Raw genomic sequence first — 25,712 nt, forward strand, 5'->3', positions numbered from 1 at the left:
CATCCATACATGACCACTGGAAAAACCATAGCCTTGACTAGACAGACCTTTGTTGGCAAAGGTCTAAGGTCTATGCTATCTAGGTTGGTCATAACTTTCCTTCCAAGGAATAAGCGTCTTTTAATTTCATGGCTGCAATCACCATCTGCAGTGATTTTGGAGCCCAGAAAAATAAAGTCAACTGCTGTTTCCACTGTTTCCCCATCTATCTGCCATGAAGTGATGGGACCAGATGCCATGATCTTAGTTTTCTGAATGTTGAGCTTTAAGCCAACTTTTTCACTCTCCTCTTTCACCTTCATCAAGAGGCTTTTTAGTTCCTCTTCACTTTCTGCCTTAAGGGTGGTGTCATCTCCATATCTGAGTTTATTGATATTTCTCCTGACAATCTTGATTCCAGCTTGTGCTTCTTCCAGCCCAGCGTTTCTCATGATGTACTCTGTATATAAGTTAAATAAGCAGGGTGACAATATACAGCCTTGACGTACTCCTTTTCCTATTTGGAACCAGTCTGTTGTTCCATGTCCATTTCTAACTGTTGCTTCCTGAGCTGCATATAGGTTTCTCAAGAGGCAGGTGAGGTGATCTGGTATTCCCATCTCTTGCAGAATTTTCCACAGTTTATTGTGATCCACACAGTCAAAGCCTTCAGCATAGTCAATAAAGCAGAAATTTATTTTTTTCTGGAATTCTCTTGCTTTTTTGATGATCTAGCGGATGTTGGCAATTTGATCTCTGGTTCCTCTGCCTTTTCTAAAACCAGCTTGAACATCTGGAAGTTCACTGTTCACATATTGCTGATAATCATGGTATAAATGGAAACAAAATGATCCCTATAGAATTCAACATATTAGCAGTACCTGTTATTATTAAATGCTCAATATGGTTATTTTTAGTTGGATAAAACAACTTACAGTAACGCTACATTTGTTACATTTCATCAAAAATGAAGTTCTTCTACTCTTTTGATTAGTCCCACCTTCTCCTTCCCCCACTGTGTCCACTGGTCCATTCTCTAGAGAGAAGCATTGACATATATACATTACCATGTGTAAAAGAGCTAGTGGGAAGCTGCTGTGTAACGCAGGGAGCTTACTTGATGCTCTGTGACAACTTAGAGGGGTGGGATGTGCGGGAGGAGGCTCAGGAGGAAAGGGATTTATATATACATGGCTTCTTCACATCGTTGAACAGCAGAAACCAACACAGCCTTGTAAAACGATTATTCTCTAATTAAAAAGAAAAAAAAAAGAATGAAGTTCTGAGTATAACATTTTCAGGTTACTAAAGCTTATTCTTTTTAATCACCAGGACTTTAAAAATACTACCAGTTTGGTAGATAACTGCTAAGTGTATCATTAGTATAAATTTACTACAAAATACATTCACACACTTTTGGATGACTAGTATAAATTGTGACCCTCCCTCTTGGGCAGTTCCAAGGCAAAGTAGTCATGGGATTATACAGCTATCAAGTAGTCCGCTCATGAAACATTGCCAGTATTATCAAGCAGCAGGAGCAGGCTTTGCAGTTTGTTTACTGTTTGTCTGATCTTCTGTTTAGTTTAGTGTTTACTTTTCTGAGTGTGTGTGGAGTATGTCGTCAACGACAGAAACTTAAGAGATTTCCTGGGCCCTTTGAAATTGTTAGGAGAGAAGTAGTTGTGCTGGAGTTACTTGTTCATCTAAACGGTATATATTCAGATAAGCAACATTAGAATTCAGTATGTGTAAGATCAGAATGTACCATCCTAGCATTTGAATTACTCCTCAGAAAAGTACACAAATAAAATGTGCATGCCATTGTTAAATCATTTAAACCTTTTTGTGAATAGGGAAAAAAATAGCAGTTTTGATTATATAGACAACCACTGGTCATTTTCATTTATACTTAAGAGACCTCATACACACATGAAGACCTCAAATTCTTTGTAGAAGAAAAAGAAAATTTGCCTCTCTTAGTGACTCTTTCTGGGGGTTTGCAGGTTGAGCCCTTTCAAAGTTAACAAAGAAAGAAGATTCCCTTCTACCTTATGCCTGGTATTTTTTTATTACTGTAAGAGTAGGTCTAGTTACTAAAGAGTTGATTTCTTCCCTCTGGTTTCTACATTGATTACTGTTCTCAAATTTATCCTCAGCTTTCATTCAGCACAGTTTGAACATACATATATACCTCTTCCTACACCTACTCCTACCCCTTACCCCAAAAAATTTAAATTAAAAATAAAAAACCTGCCCTTATAAATAAATTTGGAAACCTTAAATTTAGATGAGAAACTTTAAGGGAAACTTCAGGTTTTGCCAGCAACTAGATTTAGGTTTTGTTGTTGTTTTTAACATTTAAAAAGATTGCTTAACTTAATGGTGGTCTTTTCATGGGAATTTTTCTTCTGCAGTTTTTAATATAAATAGAGTAGCAAATTTTAGTTAAATGAGTTTGGTTATCCTTTTGGTCAGTTGATACCTGTCTTGGTTGGCTTATTGATAGCTATCTTTAAATTCATTTTGTTCTTGCTCAAAATGTGCATTGTGTTTTGATGGTGGACCATATAATGATTAATTCACCATCAAAGCATTCTTAATGTTTACTGATAAACTATGTGATTTTTTTAATGAGTAGTTTTATGGCATCTTTAGTTGGTTGAAGAAATCCTTATCATACGTTAAGTTTTTTAAAACCTTCTGGAACCTGTTTCCATTTTGTTTTGATCCATGTCTCTGGGATAACACAGTCTCATTCTTTCCCATCTCTTCTCCATGGCTAGCCCCACTAATATTATGGGCTTCCTTGTTTTCTGTATTACCTAGAGAAAAAGAAGATTGTTTTTCTCAAGCCTTGCACGTGTATGTGTGCAAAACCACAAAACCACCATGGCCCTCAATTGGATGTGCATATACATAAGAATAGGTGATTTGGTAAATGAGTGAGTGAATGGGAGAAAGTGGGCAGTATGTGACCACAAACCACTTATATTCAATTTAATTTAAAGATTATCTCAACTGTAGCTCTTAAGATATCTGGTCATCTTTTCCTTTTTTGCATTTTCTTTTTTTCAAATGTTTTGTTTGAGTGGGAGGACATACATATGCCTCTGGCTGATTCATATTGATATATGGCAGAAACCAACACAATATTGTAAAGCAACTATCCTCCAATTAAAAGTAAATAAATTTAAATACTTTTACAAAAGGAAGAAAATAGCCTAACAGCATCTGTGCCCGAAAGTCAACAACAGGACTGTAATTAAAAGGCTGTATATGCTTTTAAAAAATACTTAAATGAAGATAATATGGTTTCTTATTTTAAAAAATGTTTGTTTGTTACTTGGCTGTGCTATGTCTTAGTTGTGGCACACAGGATTTTCAGTCTTCTTTGCGACATGTGGGATCTTTACTTGCGGCATGTGAAGTCTTAGTTGTGGCATGTGGGATCTAATTCCCTGATAACCAGGGATCAAACCTGTGCCCCCTGCATTGGGAGCATGAAGTCTTAGCAACTGGACCACCAGGAAAGTCCCTGGATTTTCTTTTAGATGTTGGGTACATGGTCATAGAGATCTCTTAATTTAAAAGTGCACCTGTCTTGAGTTGATTCATTACCTTTCTTGCCAGCTTATTTGTATAATTGTCCTTCCATTTTTCCATTTCTGTTGAGTAGACAGAGACAACGATCTTTTTACCTGTCTCTCCGGGACCTCACACAGTCTTTCATGCCCAATAATGTTAGTTGGATGAGGGTGTGGGTGGGTAGATGGATGGGTGGATTTTAAAGAAGCTTTTTTACTGTAGGAAATTTTAGTTTTAAGTAGGATGGTAAATCTGACTTTTAGATTACTGAAGAGTAATTACCACATCTTGCGTTAATTTCTCTTCCTAGAACCGGAAAGTCATCAGCCCCGACAATTGTCAGGAATTCTCCTGTTTTTGTAGGTGTGAGATTGCATTAAAATTGGACTGATTTAAGTAAAACTACATAGGTTCTTTCTGTATCTCAGTGAAAACTGAAATAGCTACTGCAGCTGATTATGAGAAAACAGCATTTCTTCAAACCTGATCATTAAGGCAGTGGTTTTCCAACTCAGGGAAGGTTATTATTTGATGAGATGACCTAAGTCTTCTCTTTGAAGGGGAAAAGATAATGAATGGTCTTCTCTCGGTTTTGAGCTTTTCCTGCCATTCATTTTCCGTATATCTTGACATCAGCATGTTGCTTCTTTTTACCAGAATCTGAATATCAGATTTAGTACAAAATTTAGATATTTAGGCACCAAGTTGATTAAGTCAATATTTCCAGGGACTTTGTACCAGAACATTTTTAAAGTTCTGCATTAAATAAATGATATTTCCCTTGTTAGGAGCTGGCAGGAGGGATGAATGGTGAGTAATTGCTTAAGGTTTCCCTTTAGGATGATGAAAATTTTTTGAAACTAGGTAGAGGTGATGGTTGTACAACATTGTGAATGTACTGAATACAGCAAAATTATATACTTTAAAATGATTAATTCTATATTATATGAATTTTGCTTTAAAGAAAACACTATTTCCTAACTTTTTTTAGTTCATGCTGTAATTATTATTTGTAGCTCAGAGGATAACACCTTCCTGTAGCTAGTATGGTTGTATAATTATTCCTTTAAATTATTAGAACAATAGGTAGAATTGTTTGTAACAACACTTATTAGAGTAGAAATGAGTGCTCGCTAATTAAATGCCAGAACAAACCAGGGTTATCTCAGGCAGACTGGAAGAACAATCATATTACCTGAAATTAACACCAGATGCTTTTATGTACAAGCTCACCACCATGTCTCAGTAACTGTTTACATTATTAGATCAAATATCATCTTAAAATTATTTCTCAAGACTCATATACAGCACTTGATTCTTTAAAGAAAGCCAGTTTGCATACAGTTGACAGAGACTTCCACATGCAGATAAAAGCCTACTTTAAACTTTTAAAAGGTAACAGTCTTACTAAGTTAAAAAGCAAAATAGGATTCAGTAGACATTTTTGTTTTCAGCAAAGCAGTGAGAATTAACATGTTTCTTAAATCCTGTTTCCACTACTGTTTGGATAAATCATACCTCCCATCAAGTAAGTTGGTCTGTGCATGCCAATGTATAGACTGCAGTTATATTTTCTTTTCTGTGATCCTATCACTGTCAACCCCTGCAGTCAAATATTGTGAGTAGCAAGGGGAAACCTAGTATATTTAAGTTAATGAATGATGGAAACATATCTTATTAATACGCTTACCCTCAAACTTTTGGCCAATACCTTTCCCCAGACTATCTTTAGTTCTCAAAGATACCCGAATTTTGCTTTTGTTGTGTATGACGACATATTGGTGGCTTTGCTCTATAGGTCAATTACTCGCTCATGATTTAGTTTCAGATGTAGGTTTATCGTGTCTTTTTTCCTGTTAAACCAGTGTTATAATGCTGTGTCTTCTGTTCTGATACCAATAAAATAGTTTCACAACAGAGTTAAGAATGGACTCTTAACACATGTATCTTACCTTTTCTCTAGAACTGTCAAGTAATCCACCTCTAGCTACCATCCTTATTCCTCCTCATGCTCGGATTCAAGCAGCTGCTTCAACTCCTTCAAATACCACAGCAGCCTCAGGTGAGAACACAGAAGTCTCTTCTAAAAACGCATGATTTGGTTTTGTCTCCATTTTATATCATTTGTTGAGTATGAATGTTTAGTACCTTCCAGCTATCAAAAACATAGCATAGCCAAATGATTAAATGTGACTAAAGTGTTGCTTTAATTTCCAAAAAGCATGAAAGGACCCCATATGCTTTATATATAAGGTATAAATATCTTATTATAATAAAAGTGATGTCACTTTGTTATTTTAAAAGTCATGCTTTCTGTATAATTTCTTGATTAATATATTAAGTGAGATGCTTATAGCAGAAAATGGTCTGCAGAAATGTAATCCTATTGAAGATAATTCACTTTAATTCCATCACCCTGAATGTAAATTATATTAATATACTGGAGAGGCAAATTTTCAAGAAGTTTGAATGTAGATTGGTGTAATTTAATCATTTAACGGGCTGAAGCTGCAATGTAAATTCATTTAGCTAAGACTTAGACCAGAATATGACTAAATCTTGTCTATCCCCTGCCCCCCCCAAAATACCCAAATGATCTCCCAGGTTAGAGCTCAGGTATACTGCTGGTCCTAGAGCTGGTTCACATTGGGACCTCATTTGATTAGAATTACATTACGATGTTCTGAAAATACTCAACCCTTGAGTGAACTGAAGGTCCTCCGAAGGACAGCTAAAATGAAGTTAGAAATCGGTAGCATAATTGGACTCCCCCCACAGCCCCCAAAATGCAGATGTCAGGAACTGACTCCATTTTTACTTAATCATCTGTTGCATTGAACCTAGTTGGATCAGATTGTTTGCCCAAGGGCATTTATGCTCCAGGAAATAAAACCTTGCATTACTAGTTCTTAGCATTCAACAGTGAGGTCAAAATCTACCTTCTGTTGTCTGACAGAGTTGATTGTTCCTATCCAATCTTAAATCTTTTGAATGTTGCTAATAAAGATTGACAACATTTCATTCTAATCTGTGGCCCATCTTCACTCCAGAAAAAGTCTAGGGAAAAAAGGTCTCTTCTCTAGTTCTAGTTTCATCAGCACATGCTACCTTGAGAAAGTCATTTGAACTTCATTAGTTTTAGTAATGTACTGTTCATTTTCTCAATCTATAAAATGAGTGGCAGTGCTCTCCTCAAGTAATATGGTACAAATCAAATATGTACTGAAATGTGCTTTGAATTTTTTAATTGAAAAAATAGTTTTTTTTTGTTTTGCTTTTAACTATGACCTGTATTTAGAAGGAAGACAGAATTGCTTCAATGAGCTATTAATCAACTTAAATCACTGGCCTGGGTTAGATTGTGTTGATTGTTTAAAACATTGAATAGGCCCTAATCCCAAACTAAGCACATTTACTTATTGAGCTAGTTTATAGGAATTGTTTTAGACTCTAAATACAATGAGAATTATGATTGGTAAGTTTTGGGTAATTTTAAATGATTTTCTTAATGTGAAATACTAGTTAATGATTACAACTAAGATTTGGGGCAAATTGTCTGCCTGGTAGGAGCCTAGTATAAGCTGATTTTGATGTTGCTTTGATATAAGTTACAGCAGTCATCAAAAAATAATTTTACTGATGTATATACATTTTTATAGCTATTGAGATCAGATTTCAACTTAAATATGGAAACTGGTATTGAGCTTTGATCCTGAGAATTTACTTTAAAGTTGAAGTAGATCAGGATATGAGGAATTTTATAGGAATAGTAGACTAAGGGCAGAACTAAAATTAGTTTAAAGAAATGCATGCCTTAAGTATCTTAATACCAGGAAGGATTTCAGATATTTCACTAAGCTTCCTAGTGGCTAAAGAAAGAAGTGATATCTGTTTAAAATTTCCCATATACTTCATTAGATAAAAAGCACACTGGTGGCTTAGGAGAAGCACACCATTTCTGACCCTGCTGTTTGAGAAGTGGTTCTCCTTTAGGGCTGCAAATTTGGTACTATAAGCTGGTGGTAAAGAATCCGCCTGCCACTGCAGGAGCTGAAAGAGGTATAAGTTCGATCCCTGGGTCAGGAAGATCCCCTGGAAGAGGAAATGGCAACCCACTCCAGTATTCTTGCCTGGAAAATTCCATGACTAGAACAGCTTGGTAGGCTATATAGTTCATGGGGTCTCAAAGAATCAGACACGCTTGAGCACGTGCACACACAAGAGAGAGTAAGTGAAACTCTTGTCACCATCTCAACAATAAATGTAATGGTGACTCCGTTTGGAGACTTCTTTAAATGCCCCTCAGTATGAGCTAAAGGCACGACACTACAATATGGTTAAAGCAAAACAGTTTTCTTTGGGGTCAAAGTTATGGGAGCCAAGTAATGTCACGTAACATATCTTAGGAAATGCTCATCTAGATGAAGGGATTGACTGTATGGCCTTAATGGCCCAGATTTAAGTAAATACATATGTATGTGCATGTATACATATTTTAAATAAGTATTTGGTAGTATAAGTTACATTCTTTAGTAAGATCTTAAAATATACATGTTCTTTGCTGTCTCTCAGCATCAATTTCTTTATGCATACAATAGGAATAGTAAATACCCAGTACATAGACTTATGAGAAGTAAGATATAAAGTGTACAAACTGCTTAACACTTTGCCTGGTCACATGGGCCTTCAGTGAAAAGAAACTGCTACACCACTTTATTGTTATTGCCAAGTAAGGACAGATTCATAAGTGCTGAAAACCAGCCATGTGAAAGACAGGGTTGACATCCATCCTTTTATGACAAAAGAATATATGACTCTCTTCACCTGAATAGATGGACTTCCCATCTCCACCCAAGCAGGGAGGAAGTGAATGCCTGCCAACATGACAAAGCATTTCCAGGTCTACTCCAAGGTATGAAGAAGTAAAATATAACACTCCAAAGCCTCCGACCTTGAAAATCTGAACCTGGAAATTTTTCTAATTTAGAATTTGCAAAATTAGAATTTCTAATCACCCACCCTAGCTACAGCACCACAATAATTCACCTTTGGGTGAATGAATTGCAGTATGTACCTCTAACTAAATAAGAGTAGTTACTTCTATCCAGTCCTTTCCACATGCAAATATACATTTAGGCAGTTACCAACATGGTACATAACACTGCAGTCCATGGGGTCGCAAGAGTCAGACTTAGTGAGTAAACAGCAAGTTATATAATAACAAAAAGGAGGGTCAATATGATATGAGTGGTCAGCAGTAGGAAAATGATTCAATACATTATGAAATCTCTATTTTTATGTAACTATGAAAGATAGTTATTATGAAACTTAGATTTGTGGAAGTATTCATCTTAAATTACATGGAGAAAAATTTAAAATCCTACGTACCATGTTGGTAACTGGGCCTAAATGTGTATTTGCATGTGGATAGGACTAGATAGAAATATACAAAAATTAAAACAGTTGTGGTTAATCAGTGGATATGGAGGTTTTTTTCCTCAAAAACTTTCGGTGTTTAAATCATTTTTAAAACGCATCGGTTCCTGGGGGCATTATATCTGACCATGGCTCTGACTGACACGAGAAACTTCTGAAAAGTGTATACACTCTTCTCAGACCATAAAGTATAATTTCTTATTTCAGTGTTTGTATCTATCTGATTTTTCTCCACATCCCCAACAGATCCTCCCATTCATTCCATTTGGGAGACCATTCATCTGGACCCTGTAGAATAATAAATCTTCAGGAATTATAGTTTTACTGATCATAAGAATTACTTTAGAGATCATCTGATCCAGTGCCAGATGAGTTAAGTGTAAGATGTAGTTGGGAATTTCAGCTAAAGCAATTTTCTCTCTGTTTCATATTAGTCCTCTGAGTAAGGTTTCTTCCAGTGCAGTGGTTCTGCTATTAAAAGAAATTTGAAAACCACTGATTTCATTTCACCCTCTTTATTATCTACTGAAAGCCTAGTGTCCCATACTTGTATATATTCAGAAACTAGAATATTCAGTAGCACATTCGATCTTTGTATCACTTTGTTAGAAATTTATTCCCTTATACCTCTTCCACTCAATGACCCTACTCTGGGGTTATAGAAAACCAACCCAATTGTTACTTGCAAAAGTCCTTCAGATTTTAATGATGACTATGGCTAGCATCTTCTCCATACTAATGAGAATTTTAAATCCTAATCCTGAATATGTTCTAAAATATCAGAATGTTAGGTTTTCTATATAGTTATTTGTCATCTGCACATTTTATAAACATACCAATTTTTTGCCTCTCCCTAAACAACTAATAAAACATATCAAAGAGGACAAGGTAGAGCCTACTAGATTTTTTTTTTTTTTTTTTTTTTGCCTTTACCAAGGTTACTGATAAAATAAGTTAAATGGGACTAGACAGGCCTACTAGGGATTATTCTTCGGATGCTCTGTAATTAACTCTGAATTACCCTTCTTGTTGTTTGCTAAACTAGAGACCAACCTTACAATATTCATTTATATGTTATGAAAACTAGTAAAAATACTTCACTTTTGTCAAGAAAACTTTCAGATTTTTTCCATCAAAGAAACTGTGTCAAAGATGGAAATGAAAAAATTTTGTTAAAGACTTAAAAGAAGTTTCTAGTGCTTAAATATTTGTAAATTGAATTTCTGTAATTTGTTTTAGAATGTGTTTTTAGATTATAGATTCTGGCTTTAAAGACATTTAAAATGTATAGATTTCCCTCACCTTTCTTGGGCTGCATTTTGTTTATTAGGATTTTTGTTATATCCTTTCCAGGTTGAAAACCCTTCTAACAGAAAAGGGAATCATGATAAGAGTTGGACAAGGTCTGTCTTCTCTGTCTTTTTACCTGGTCAGAGGGCTTAACTTTTCTTGGTCTTGCTTTGAAAACCTTTTGCTGTTAACCTCATTTAAACTGAATTTGGCTTGTTCTGACAGGTTCACATTTTTATTTTTCTATTCTTCCTGGGATGTGTGCCCTACTTTTTAAATTATGAGCTCATCAAGGAAAACCCTTTTATTTGGGTTCTTTGGTCCTTCTCCTTTTACTTTGCAAAGAGAGTATATGCAGTTGTTTGGTTGGTCAGAATTTTGTTTTTTATAATTTTCTGTTTCTTGTCAGGTATTAGCCCCTTTTGAAGATTCTAACTACAAAATCATACTTATTTGTTCCCTGAACTTTTTGAAATGCATTTTGCTAAAGTCATAGTTCAGATTTAGCCAGGGCTAGTGGTCCCTTTTTCTATTACAGTTATTTTTACCACAGAATTCCTGTCACCTTCTCCATCACCAGCCAGTTTTTTTTCTAGCTGGACAGAATTAAACTCAAAATAATTTCTCCCATTGTTTGTTTCCACTGAATTTGACAAATGAAATGTTACATTAAGTCAGTGTATTGAATACTTACTTTTCTAAAATGAGTTACCTCCCTTCATCCCCTCCCCAAGTATCTCTGGCCTGTGGTGCTTTATAGTGTGCACTTGGGAAAGCTGTATCCATATCCTGTCTAGTTGTAGAATCCACAGTGTGTGCCCTCAGATGGTGTTCTTCGTAACTCTTCCTGTCTATTTTCGCTTTATCTTAATCCAAATGTAAGGATTTTTCTCTGTTAAAAACATAGTATCTAGTTATGTTTGGAAAGAAAAAAAAAACATAATATCTAGTTATTTTAGAAAATAAGACTCTCCACATTCTCACTTCCAAAGAAAATCAAAGGTAACACTATATTGTATAGTTTAGTCTAGTCATGAGTAGACAGAGAGACTGGCTTTTTTTTTTTTTAATGGGCTTATGGTATATGGAGGAAGGTGATAATATGACTTTATAGTATTCAACTAGTATTCTAAGCCTATACCATAATTTATTTAACTAATTCTTTATTGGACATTTGAGTTGTGTCCCAGTTTTTAGAGGAATTCATGAGTCAAAAGGTGTAAGGAAGTTTTAAATTTTTAGTACATACTGTCAAATTGTCATCCAGAAGGCTTTTCCCATTTTACACTGGTAATGCACATATTTTTTCATTTCTCCATTACTTCAGCACTAGCCGGCCAGAGTGGTGGGGGGTGGGGTGAGGGAGGTGGGGGGACAGAGTGTATATGAGCACATCTGTATTTTTATGCATTACCAACTTAGTAGATGAAGAAGGTGGGTATCTTTGTTAGGGACAGTTCTATGCCCATTTCCTCCTATTGGTTTTGTGTTTGAAGTTTTGAAGTATAGACTTCCATCCATATGTGACACTGACAAATTCACTGACACCAGCGAGACTGTATCTGAGATTGTATCTACCCTCTGTTAGGATTTCAAGTTCGCTTACTGAGGCTGCATATAGACACCTAGAGTCATACCATCTTGGTATTATTTTCACCACAGCAGTGCTAAGTATCACTTCTAGGAAATTGCTTATTTTTATGTAAAACATGTTGTTTCCTATTAAGTCGAAAATTTTACCTGGGTTTTTCCTCCTTCCTCCAAAAGTATTGTAAAATCTTCTTGATTGAGTCGGTGAATATCCTATCAGACATTCTTCTGGGTATTCTTCCAGTGTTCCTCAGTTCCTTACTTGAAGTCACCTGTTTATATTCATATGCCTTTTCTTATTCTTTATTCGTCAACTAAGTTTTTTAACTTAAAAGATAGAAAACACATCCTTTGTCTCCATGGCTTTCAGTTTTTTACCTTGAACAGCCAAGCCTCTTAATTAAAACGTGTTCTGCCCCTGAACACACAGCAGCTAAGGTCTCTCTGCTGCCAGCTGACCAAGTATAAACAGTATTGTTGATAAGCCCTCCAGGTTTGCTGCTGGATTGATTGCCTCACTGGTGCCTGAATTCTGGTTCTGTTTTTTAAATGACTGAATCCACCATGGTATCTCATGCCACACCTTTTCCTTGTAATTATATGACAAGAGAAGTGCTGATATTTTGCTGAGAAGTGCTCCCTCATTATGATACACACAAAATTATCAAAATCATGGTAGACATTATAAAGAGAAAAAACAAAAGTTGAATGCTTTTCCTTACTGCTGATACTTTGATTTCATTAGTGTAGAGTATGATTTTAGTTTAAATGTAACATTGGGATATACCTTTAATTCTTTGTGAGGAACAGTGTTGCTTGTTCATGTGTCCATTAATAACACTAATGTGAGACCTAGTTTTAAGTAGAGGCATTTCCACTGGAACAGCTTGAATGGGAACATCTCAAATTAGGACCTTAGGGTGTGCACAATACACACAACATAGCCCAAGGCTCCAGAACTTTATCTTTTAGGGGAGTCGAGCTGTCATGAGACCATTCTAATTATAAAACTAGGATGGCTCATGAATAGAAATGCACAAAATGGGCTTAGGAGAGCATAATAAAGAAACTAAGTAAAGTATACTTAAAGTTCCCAAGTATATTTATAAAGTACATATAAAGCACAAAAAAGGATTTGATATATCTGAAATATACTCTTTCACTGATATGCCAATAATGACTTTATAGCTTTTGAGAACCTGAAAACATGTTTGGAGTAAATAAGAAACTACATTTTATTTTTATTTAATTTCAGTTAAATTTAAATGACCAAATGTAGCTCGCAGTCATCCTATTGGAGAGCTCAGATAGAACATTTCCATTATTGCTTTTGGGCCAGACAGTGAACACTTGTATCAATTAGATTTGACTTTTATAGACCTATAGTTCTGGAATACTGAACCTTTGGAACCCCAGCTCCCTTGTTTATTCTCTGTCCTTTTCAACTAACCTGTTCCCTTATTTTCTGCTTTTCTTTTTAAACCTTTTGGCCCCAGTTTATAAATGGGGGGCCTTCCCTTTACTCTTCTTCCGCTCCACATTTTACACGTTTGATCAGACACATTTGGAGGGAGAATGGACAGAACTTGCTGATGCACTGGCAGGGTAAGTGTAAGAGTAAGGGATCAGGGTGAGAACTTTTGGTTTACCACCTAAGCAACCAGATGGTGCAGTTTCCTCAGTATTGAGACAGCTGCCCATCAAATCCATGACTTGATTATCGAGCAGCTCTTACAGATCTTTAAGAATCTGAAAATAAAACTATGACTCCTCTCCTGGAAAATATGTGTATCAGATATGGAATTCTGTACATAAAAATCTACTCTAGGACAAAAGTCACAGCCTGGTGTACTCTTGGCGGAATCTAATACTTTAGAGCTTTGCCCTTAGTTTCACTATAGGATTGCCCAACTTGTCATTTTTACCTCTAAGGTCATACAGAATAAAATGGGTCTCAATACATGTACAAATTCCCTTTGCCATACCCAGTACCAGAGCCATAGAACCATAGACTCTTCTCAGGATTAGGGGAAAAACAAACAGACAACTGGTGCAGTCTTCCGTTCCTTAAACAGTTTATTAGGAGCATACCAAATTTTGTAGAGGGACTTGCTCAAGAGTGCTCCCATTGGCTTGTGAAAGTGTATACATTAGTTATCTACTGCCGTGTATCAAGGTACCCCAGATTTAGCGGCTTAACTGAACATTTATTACCTCACACAGCTTTTGTGCAGCCTAGCTGTGTAATTCTGGGTGAGGGTTTCTCATGAGGTTGTAGCCAAAATGTCGGCCAGGACTGCAGGCATCTGAAGGATTGTTGCCTGGGGTTGGAAGCTTTACTTGCAGGATGGCTCATTCCTGTGGGGAGTGAATCTGTGCTGGCATTTGCAGAAGGCCCAGCCTGTCATTGTGTGAACCTCTGTGGAGTACTATACAAGTGTCTCATGTTGAGGCAGCTGGCTTCCCCTAGACCAGGTGATCCAAGGAGGAGTAGGTGGAGGCCACAGTGTCTTTTATGTCCAGATTTTTGGAAGTCACACACCATTATTTGTGTGATATCCTGTGTGTTATATAGGCCAGCCCTATTTATTAGAGGAAGGGATTACACAAGGGTATAGACATCAAGAGGTGCATGCCTCATTGAGGCCATCTTGGAGGGTGGCTACCACAGTGTAAAAAGAATGATCTTATCCCTTCTTCCAAACCCAAAGCTGACTGTTCTCTCCTTTCTCCCTCAAATCCATCCTTGGTTTGTTGGTTTATGGTGTATCAGAGGGCTGGTAATGAGCACTGGTTTCTAGAAATGTTGGAAATCAGTAAATAATCTTTCCTGGTGGCTCAGACAGTAAAACATCTGCCTACAATGTGGGAGATCTGGGTTTGATCCCTGGGTTGGGAAGATACCCTGGAGAAGGAAATGGCAAACCACTCCAGTACTCTTGCCTGGAAAATCCCATGGACAGAGGAGCCTAGTAGGCAACAGTCCATGGGGTCACAAAGAGTCAGACACAACTTAGCGACTTCACTTATAGTTGTTTGCAAAACACCTTTATCTCTGTGTATCCTATTCAAACTATTTGAAAATTAGATAATAAAATAACCATACTGGTAATTTTTATTACTATAAATTCACTGATCTGCTTTAATGTAATAACCCTTTGGTTAATAGAAGTAGACTCTGTAAATCATATTGGATTATGTAGGGGTTAGGTCTGAATGAAAGCCCTTTCTTCTCCCTTTGATAGGAAATCTTTTCTGCTTGTCTCCTATGGCCCATGAAGGTAATCATTCTGTTGTTGTTTAGACATAGAGAACAGACTTGAGTTTGTTTTATATCCCTCTGAAAAATAGAGAACTCTATTCTTTTTCTCAGCAAGGACTATTTAAATGTTTGAGGATTTTAAATTAATGAACATTTAAATTATAGAGAGTCCATGTTGATTCAGATTCAACTATATAAACAAATATACTGTCAATTCTGTATATTTGTTTACAGAGTTGAATCTGAATCAACATGGACCCTCTATAATTTAAATGTTCATTAATTTAAAATTCTGATAAACAGTCACTAGACTTAGATGTTTATTGCAATTTCTATAACTTTTCTTCTCAAACATTTAAATAATAATGATTTTTTAATATTCTTTTTTAAAATATTCTTTTCCACTATGTTTAATCACAGGATATTGAATATAATTTCCTGTGCTGTGTAGTAGGACCCACTTGTTTGTCTATCCTGTGAAAGAGTTTACATGTGCTAATCCCAAACTCCCAGTCCTTCCCTCCCCTACCCTCTTCTGCCATGGCAACCGCAAGTCTGTTCTCTATGTCTGAACAACAACTCTTTAAAAGCAACAAAGCTCATCTTGATTCTTCATTCCCTTCCCTTTACATATGTACTGATAAAAGTGATGCAGTCTGGCATTGTGATTTAAAAACAGGCTAAGATTGTTTATCTTCCTTAAGTCGAATCCAATTTCACAAAAGTTTTTTCACAAATATTTACTGAGTATGAAACTCCATTATATAACTTAATAGCTGTGTGATTATGGAACAAGTTATTTAACCTCTCTACCCACAATTTTCCCATACATAAAACGGTGATAATACCACCATCTATGTAATAAGGCCTAAGAAGTGCTTAGTAATTGTCCAATAAATGGAAAGATAAAAGAGACATCTAGAAGTACACAAATGTGTAATTTAGTGTGACTGCAATAACCACCACCATCACCACAGCATCAGTGATAGCAGCTGCTGACATCTGGGTGCTTATCAGTGTGCCAGATATCATACCAAGTATGTTGCAAACATGTCATTCAGCCCTCATTGTAGGAATAGGCACAATTATTGTACCCACTTTGAAAACGGGAAAAATGAATGCACAAAGAAATGAGATAATTTGCCCAAGGTTACAGAGGTAACAACTGGTATATATACCAAGAACTTTAAAAACATATCTTTGCTCGTTCAATAAACCAGGCAGTCTGTTGGAGCTACTGTTGAATTTATGAAGTTCACATCTTTTTGTTTGTTTTGCTTTTCTCCTCCTTGTGTTTGTTTTATATCCCTCTGAAAAATAGAGAACTCTATTCTTTTTCTCAGCAAGGACTTTTATAACCTGGTTTTAAGTAGAGTTCATTGCACTGGGCAGAGGTTTTGGGATTATTCTTTGGTTTTGTTTTTGATGAATGAATTCAGTGCTGTGACTTTAGATATCAAGAATAATTGTAATCAAAGTAATTAGCTGTTAAAATTTTATTCATCAAGTGATTTGGAAATGATTCAAAGAAAAAGATCATTAAATTACAAACCTGAGGAATACGAATGTCTTTTAAAATTTTATCATTCAGAAGGTGATTTTGTTTTTTATTATATGTCCACTTAAAAGGCTTGTGCTTTTTATTATAATCATATCAGCAGGTCTTTGGATTTATCCAAGGAAGAGGAGACTAGTTTTGGGAGTGTCATAAACTCATAGGTAATAGCCAGTACAAGGTCTGCAGATTAGTAGCTAACTAGGATATTGCCAAAGAGTAATAATGGGCTGGCTGGCAATGTAGATGAGTCCTGGTGAGTGCTGGCTGATAGCTAATGACCAGCATGGCCAGGGGTGTGACAGTGCTGGTATGTGTGCTGATAAATTCCTGATGACTGGTGGATCTCAAAGACTTGAGGAAGACCATAATGTGACAGTTTCACCTGTCATCCTCACATGTTAAAAATGAGAGAGAAGTTCTATTTGATGATAATCATGCATAGGTTGAGTGTCGTCCAGAGCATGAGAGATGCTTCAGTGGCAGGGTTTGTGAGGAGTGTTATATTCTGACATATGTTTGTGCCTTCCAGGCTTTCTCAGGAGTGTTGTTTTTAATGCAGCCCGTGCCTAAATTATGAAAATGAACATTTTTCCTGCAAAAGCCTTATAGGAACCTGTGGCCTGAATAGGAATTGATGTTAGGTTATTGAGACACAGAATTTGAATGATCATTAAGAATAAAACTTCTGATAAGCAGGGCATGTACAAGAAAAAACAGGAGTTATGAATGAAGTATTAGGTACAGTTACTAACTGGTTAATGTGAAAGACTGTTTACCTGCCTTTGGAGCATAGGTTCTATGTTAAAATATCATATATCCTCTCTTGCCACCTGTCCTTGAGCCATACAGATAAATTAATGTGATGCCATGCCATGGGCAATGTGGACCTAATAGACCTTATGTCATAATGCCTGCACTTACTTGCATGAAAATAGGATTAGAAGCATTTTTTAAGCTGTTTTGAAAGAAATAAAACGAATGAACACAACCATTCATATTAAGAGATAGAAACATTTCTTCCCCGAAGGTTGAGTTAAATATAAGGGCAGATTGTTTAAAGGAGTAATCAGATATTTCGGAAGGAAGTATAGTTTTTAAAGAGTAGCCATCAACATGATAAGCTGAGTATCTAATCCTTAAAGAGTTCCAGTATTTTGGTCACCTGATGGGAACAGCTGGCTCACTGAAAAAGTCCCTGATGCTGGGAAAGATTAAGGGCAGGAGATGAGGGTGTCAGAAGATGGGATGGCTGGATGGTGTCACTGATGCAGTGGACATGAACTTGGGCAGACTTTTAGGAGATGGTGAGGGACAAGGAGGCCTGGTGTGCTCCAGTCCGTGGGGTTGCAGAGTCAGACACGACTGGGCGACTGAACAACAGGAGTTCCTTAAGCTAGAAGTGCTGTGTGTCCTTGGGGTCAGTTTTCTGCTCAGTTAAAAAATTCAAAGTAGAAAGATTCAAGGACCAAATGTTGCATTCAGCCATAAAATTTACTCATAGGACACAGGAGAGCTACAGTCTCCAGAGGGAGATAGAACTTCTGTTTTGTTTGTGTCACCAGCCTTGATGGCTAAGAGTGGTGGACTTCTAGGATGGTGGCTCTTGGAAGTTGCCCATCTCAGCCAGGCCACCTCTCTTCTTGATCAGGGCTTAGTGTGAAGTTTTTGAGAGGAAATTTGCCTAGCCATATATCCCAGTCATGTGTGTAAGACAGAGATGCAACTTGACTAGCCACTGAAACAGCAGTATGTTGCCTACCCAAGATGGAGAGCCAATCTGGACACAGTTAAATGCCTTTTTAAATGTTACTGGAGGCTTTGAAATAATAGTGGACCTTAAAAAGTGTGTGTGTTTGGGGGGGGGGGTGTGGATTAAAGTAAGTAGTAAAGATACATGTATTTCCAGAGTATTAGGCAAAGTAAGCTCAAATGCTCTGACGTTTGACTGTAAGATGCTTTATTGAATTGAATAAGGGAACTGGTCCTTCAGTGGCTATTTCTCTGCTGGTTGTGTCTTCCATTTCTGTGAATAATGGAGACGGACTATACTTAGAAAGCAAGCAGTCGAGTTTGATTTACGCTTGGTGCTTTTGCCTATCAACACTGACCCATATTGCTTTCATTGCCTCCACTCATTCACCCACTTAAGCAGATGGCATATTATAACATCATTCAGAATTTCTAGCAAGTTTTCCAAGCTGTGCACTGTTCATTTATTTTCAGGTAAGCTGGATTCCAGTTGAATATTCATCCTATGCTAATCCCAACTATGGCAAGAGCTTTGATAGAAATGTTCTCTGGCATAAGTCTGTAACTTATGCAGAGGCACCATCTTCCTGCACCGAGACCCACCCAAGGCACATACTTAGATCTGTGCAGAAAGAAATTCAGATTTCAAAGCGTTGTTGTTGTTGTTGTTCAGTCACTCAGTCGTGTCCGACTCTCTGCGACCCCATGGACTGCGGCGTGCCAAGTTTCCCTGTCCTTCACCATCTCCTGGAGCTCTGTCCATCAAGTCAGTGATGACATCCAACCATTTTCTCTGTCATCCCCTTCTCCTCCTGCCTTCAATCTTTCCCAGCACAGGGTCTTTTCCAATGAGTCAACACTTCACTTCAGGTGGCTTAAGTATTGGAGCTTCAGGTTCAGCATCCGTCCTTCCAAAGAATATTCAGGACTGATTTCCTTTAGGATGGACTGGTTTGATCTCCTTGCAGTCCAAGAGACTCTCAAGAGTCTTCTCCAACACCACAGTTCAAAAGCATCAATTCTTCAATGCTCAGCCTTCTACACTTCAACTTTCACATCCATACATGACTACTGGAAAAACCAACCCATAACTTTAACTAGACATAACTTTGTCAGCAAAGTAGCATCTCTGCTTTTTAATATGCTGTCGAGGTTTATCATTTTCTTCCAAGGAGCAAGTATCTTTTAATTTCATGGCTACAGTCACCATCCACGGTGATTTTGGAACCCAAGAAAAGAAAGTCTGTCACCATTTCTGTTGTTTCCCCATCTATTTGCCAAGAAGTGATGGGATCGGATGCCATGATCTTATTTTTTTTTGAATGTTGAGTTTTAAGCCAGCTTTTTCACTCTCCTCTTCATCAAGAGGCTCTTTAGTTCATCTTCACTTTCTGCCATAAGGGTGGTGTTACCTGCATATCGGAGGTTATTGATATTTCTCCCAGCTTGTGGTTCATCCAGCCCTGCATTTCGCGTGATGTACTCTGCATATAAGTTAAATAAGCAGGGTGACAATATACAGCCTTGATTTACTCCTTTCCCAATTTGGAACCAGTCCATTGTTCCATGTCTGGTTCTAACTGTTGCTTCTTGACCTGCATACAGGTTTCTCAGGAGGCAGGTAAGGTGGTCTGGTATTTCCGTCTCTTTAAGAATTTTCCACAAGAGACTGAGCCAGACCTGTCTTTGAGTGTCTCCTGTGGAGGCACAGGTCAACAGTGGTCTTCCTCGGGGGGAGGGACTCTGGCTACCACAGACCTGGGAGGCGCGGCATGTGGCATAAATCCTCTTGGAGGAGGTCACCATTAGCCCCACCGTAGACTGCCTAGCAGACAACCCACAAACTGGAGAACATTTATACGAAAGAAGTTCTTGCACTGCTGTAAAAGTTCTAGCGCCCACAACAGATTTCCCAAACCTGGGGATCCAGCAGAGGGACTGCGATGTCATAGTATTGGCCATATTTAAAACAACACTCCAGATACAGCTCTCAGTCTGCAGTTGAGGCCACGTTCTTTTCTCTCTGGGTTATTACAGCATTGCTCATGCTATCTCTTGGGGCTTTCAATTTGCAGATGCTAATGCTGGAGACCGTGGACAGACCAATAACGCCGCTTCTGCATCAGCTTCCGACTCCTCCTGAACAGTCCCAAGCAGCCAGCTGCACAGGAACAACCACCAGTTTACTTGAGTGTCACTCAGCAACACTGGTCACGATTGGAAAGAAAATTAAAAAGAGAAAAAAAAACCTATTCATTTTAGTGTTCAATTTTTTTTATTATTATTGTTGTTCTTATTTAACCTTGTAAAATATCTATAAATACAAACCAGTTTCATTGTATTCTCACTTGAGGGAGATCCAGGGGTGGGAGGGGTTGTGGGGAGGGGGAAAGCGGAGCACTAGAACACACAGTCTCTCTCCCACGACAATCTTTTTTTATCAAAAAGTCTGCTGTTGTATACTTTAAAAACAGGACTCCTGCCTCATGCCCCTTCCACAAAAGAAGAAGACTTTGTTCTGTGCTGAGGTTTTTTTGAACTTTGTTTTCTTTTAAAGTCAAGTGTAAGACTTGGGTATAGTGCACAGCTTGAAATTGGTTGGGAGCTTAGCAGGTGTAACTCAATGGGGACTTAAATGTCACTTGTAAAATTAATCCATATCCTCGGGTACTTGAAGACTTGCCCTTGGCTTGTCAATGGCAGGTGTGGCAGACAAAGGAAATGTGTGTCATTTGTAACCCGGGAGGTCAATAAAGTTTGAATCTATAAGGGGAAAATTCTTAATTGATGTCAAGGTTTTATTTTACTCTTATCAATGCTAGTGGTGAAGAAACTTCTGTAGGTAAAGAAACTTCTGAAGCTGTCAGGGGAGAAGCGTGTGTGCTCTTTGTGTGGGTCTTTGTTTGCCAGACCAAAGGTTCTCTATAAAACTTAGTACAGTTTTAATCTAGTGACCTAGGAGAAGAACGAGAGGGGTGTTGAGCTGGCCACTCTGGCTGCAGAGGTAAAAGCTGATGAACCTGGAAGAGGAGGATGGGCCGGGCAGATCTCACCACTGTGAATGAATTTGTCCAAATTTTTTTTTCTAAAGTTGCTTCCCTTGGAAAGATACACTTGAGAAGACATTGTAGTTAAATAATGTGAATTGTAATAGTCTACTGGTTTATTTTTCATATTTTTTAATTGCAAATTGAGCTTGCAGAAATTGCTACATTCTGCATATAGTTCTAATTTTAACTCCAAATCCAGAATCTGTATTTAATTTCAGCTTTTTTAACCTCAAGCTTTTAAAATTTTATTTATTGATGCATGTGAGATAGGCCATGATGATTTTAGATGGTAGGAATATTGAAAACTACACATCAAAATGATAAAAACAGTCACTTGTACCTGCTGACTTTATAGGAAAACTGATTATATAAATGTGTGTATATGTGTTATATACATAGATTCAGTACTGCCTTTTGTTTGGGGTTTTTTTGTTTTGTTCTGTCTTTCTGTTTTTGTCCACAATATCAAATTTGACTAGTTGAAGCATGAGGATGTTTCCCCCTACACCTAGTTAAGAGTTTTTGTTTTCTTCATATAATCAGTGAACAGTGTAAGACTCAGTCTCTGTTTTTGAAGAAAAAGCAATATTCCTTGGAAAGCAAGGAGATTTGAAGGATTACGTTGGCAGTGAGGAAATAGATTTTCACAGCTAGTTTGTTTTATATTTTTAAGGTTGACATCTATGTGGGCCTTATATACTCTAAAATGAACCTTAGACACCTTGGTGCTTATGGGCCATTACTTGACCTATGAATCTTTAAGGCACAATCAGTTGTACTTTACATTTAAAGATCACTTAAGTGATGGCCGCCTTTCCCGCCTACCTTCCTTCCTTCCCCACATACCTTTCCAAGGTTAGCTGATAACTGTAGGGCTGCAGAGCTGAGCCCCAGACTGTGTGTAACCTTTCACCCTCCCTGTTGTCACCTTAGGTCATGTTAGGGGCTTCGCCCGCCAGGTGATTTGGAAGTGGAGTCTCTTGGCAGCCCTCACGCAGGTCCCAGCACCCTGTCCTGCTTCTTAACCAAGTGTGTGTGACTCTCTGAGAGAGTCGTACTGCCTGCTGACGTGAACCAGTATCCAGAGAGGCATCTGTGAGCCATCCTAGTTTTCACTGTCTAGCTAAGCTCTTAAGCCACAGAAGGGTTTCTCCAACCTCTGGTTATATCAGAGTTCGTGAGAAAGGAAACACACTCAGTCAAACCAAATCAAACAAATTGCATTTTACTTTTCATAGTGAGCTTCTGAGAGTAAATTAAGATTGGAAAGAAGTCTGAATCAAAGTATTTGACAGCATAATTCTTAAAGGGAATGGCTTTGATGGACCATTTCAGAAAGGGTTTATAAAGAAGCTGGATGGCAGGTCTGTGACACAGAAGTGGACCTACTTTGAGACCAAACTACCCAGCCAAACATGTGGACACAGACACTACTCTGAACTTGGTATTCTTGCTGGAGAACATAAAAATCTGTGCTTCTTTTAGGAAACACTTTCCTGCATAAATGGGGTAAGAGAAGAAGAGAGAAAAGTCAAATGTTTTTCTCTCATTTTAATTGTGTGTGTGTGTGAGGGCTGAGGTTTGTGATTTTTCCTTCTCAAGGATCATGGTGGGATCACAGAACTCTTTTATACAAGTGGGATCCAGGTCTCTGAATAATGTTTTTTGTAAATAATAATAATAAAAGCTCCTCACCAAATTCAAGCTTGTACATTATATTTTCTTTCAATGTTTTTAAATTTAAGTTCTATTGTTTTGTATGTAAATATGTGGACCCAGGAACTGTTATTAATGAGCAAAAAGTTACTGTTCAGGGCAGTGATTCTGTTTAATAATCAGACAAATTGTAGACGAGCTTTTTAAAGCCATATAGTTTTAACTCTGTACAGTAGGTACCGGCCTGTATTATTGTAACAATAACTCTAGCGATGTATAGTGTATCTATATAGTTTGGAGTGCCTTCGCTTCCATGTGTTTGTTTTCTTGTTTCTGTTCTTCATTTTGCAGATTTTAATTGGTCTCAATATCCATGTCTCCCTGTCCCACCCCCTTCCCTTTGAAGTAATGGCTCACTCATAACAGTGTCTTTGCCCCTTCCACAGTTACCATGCTCAGGAGTGGAAAGAGGAAACCATAATTATTTTCATAATCTCATCTCATTCAAGCCCTACCTTTGTTTCGGTTCTGAGCATCTGTTTCCTCCTCAGTAGCAGTGACCAGTTCCATTTCACCCAGGGACTTAGTGTAGTGCCAGGGAGCCCTCGAGCCGGAGAATATGGAATAGAGTAGATTTTGCTCGTCTCTTCCCCCAAACCCTAACCATGGGTCTTACAAACAGCAGATTCCGGGAGCCTTCTGCCCTCTCTCTCTCTCCATTTCATCTACTTCCCTCCCAAATGAGAGAAAAAAGAGAGAGAGAATTGGTTTTTGTAAATCGATGTTTCTTAATACTTGTATCGGTTTTGATACACGAGTAGTCTAAAATGCTGTGGTGCAATTACTAGCGGCTGCTGCACGATCGCCGCCCACGCGGTGAGGACTGTTGTTTTCACAAGGGAACTTCCCTCCCTCCTGTCACCTCTACCCCTGTTCAATGAAATGTCATTTTAATTTATCTTTTAAAAAAATCTGTTTCTTACTGTGTGCCCATCATGAAGGCCTTTTTCAAAAGAAAAAAAATCAAAATTACTTGTTTTGCCTCCAAGTACTCCATATAAGATGTCTCAAGTAGAAGAAAAAAAAAACTTTACCAAACCAAAGCTTGCTATTTTTTAAATATCATGTGTTCATTCCAGCGAGGCAGAAGACTGCACCTTCTTTCCAGCAACATGTTGTGTCATTTTTTTTAAGTCCTCTTAATTTTTAGACACATATTTTTTATTTGTGTTTTAACGAAGCCTGCCTAACCAGTCATCTTGTCTGCACCAATGCAAAGGTTTCTAAGAGGACTATTGTATTCTCTATCCCTGTGGATATAAAGACACTGGCATTTCATTTCTTTTTCCCTTTCCTTTTTGAGGGATTTAACTTTGGAATCTTCCAAAGGAAGTTTGGCCAATGCCAGATCCCCAGGAGCTTGGGGGTTTTTCTTTTGTTTTAAACCAAAATTGTATCTGATTTCTCGTTCATGTTAGTGGTCATCTAATCACAGAGTCGAACACTTTCTCCCTTATATCCCTTATATAGAAAAATTAAGTATGCTTTATAGTAAAATCTGTCTTTTCTGGTAGAAACCTGAGCCACTGAAAATAACTCGAAGCAGAGTAGAGCCCCAGACTACGGTCTGTTTCAGAGGCTTTGAAAGTCATCTCTGGGGTCTGGATTCTTTTCACAAGGGTTGTGACTTTTGATTCACGTTTGTTGCTCCATTTGCACCTCTGCAATAAAAGCAAAATGACAACCAGTACATAAGGGGTTAACTTGACAAAGTAGACTTCCTTGTGTTAATTTTTAAGTTTTTTTTTCTTACTATATCTGTCTACAGGCAGATACAGATAGATGTATGAAAATGTGCTTGCCTGTAAAATTTGCATTCATAAATGTGTTGCCGATGGATCACTTGGGCCTGTACACATACCAATTAGTGTGACCACTTCCATCTTAAAATCAAATCTAAAAAACAAAATTTATTATTATATATATATATATATATATAAAGGACTGTGGGTTGTATACAAACTATTGCAAACACTTGTGCAAATCTGTCTTGATATAAAGGAAAAGCAAAATCTGTATAACATTATTACTACTTGAATGCCTCTGTGACTGATTTTTTTTTTTCATTTTAAATATAAACTTTTTTGTGAAAAGTATGCTCAATGTTTTTTTTCCCTTTCCCCATTCCCTTGTAAATACATTTCGTTCTATGTGACTTGGTTTGGAAATAGTTAACTGGTACTGTAATTTGCATTAAATAAAAAGTAGGTTAGCCTGGAAATGAAATTAAAATTCACAAGTGTGTGGTCTTTATTTCAGTACCCAACCTTATTTCCTTCACCCTATCTATTTTGCCAATGCATTATGTAGTCACATCACCACTTCATTCCTCCAATTAGAGAAACACAAAGCTGTTAACAAAAGTCAAGATATCAACACTAGTTCTCGTTCTCTTAAATGATCTTATTCCATTGTATAGCCCCAAGAGGTGCAGCTTCCATCTTGGAAACCTTTGGAGTTGATGTTGAGAAAGTGATGCAGACACTGCTTTGAA

At 37.4% G+C, this 25,712-nt stretch overlaps 1 protein-coding gene across 5 annotated transcripts in view; it reads left to right on the forward strand.

Annotated features, from left to right (window-relative positions):
* GSK3B (glycogen synthase kinase 3 beta) overlaps window positions 1-25,450 on the forward strand; it is a 207,997-nt gene extending 182,547 nt beyond the window's left edge. For 2 of the 5 annotated variants that reach the window (XM_043874208.1, XM_043874210.1), the window contains 2 exons: window positions 5,531-5,629; window positions 20,528-25,450. In XM_043874208.1, the coding sequence (XP_043730143.1) occupies window positions 5,531-5,629; window positions 20,528-20,595 (167 nt within the window). In that variant the 3' untranslated portion in view covers window positions 20,596-25,450. Of the gene's footprint in view, window positions 1-5,530; window positions 5,630-8,399; window positions 8,480-10,356; window positions 10,407-20,527 lie in introns of all 5 variants that reach the window. The other 3 variants (XR_006335270.1, XM_043874209.1, XM_043874211.1) reach the window with 3 other exon arrangements.
* Window positions 25,451-25,712: the final 262 nt, after the last annotated feature.

The sequence above is a fragment of the Cervus elaphus genome, chromosome 19 (genome assembly GCF_910594005.1).
Source record: "Cervus elaphus chromosome 19, mCerEla1.1, whole genome shotgun sequence".
NCBI lineage: Eukaryota > Metazoa > Chordata > Mammalia > Artiodactyla > Cervidae > Cervus > Cervus elaphus.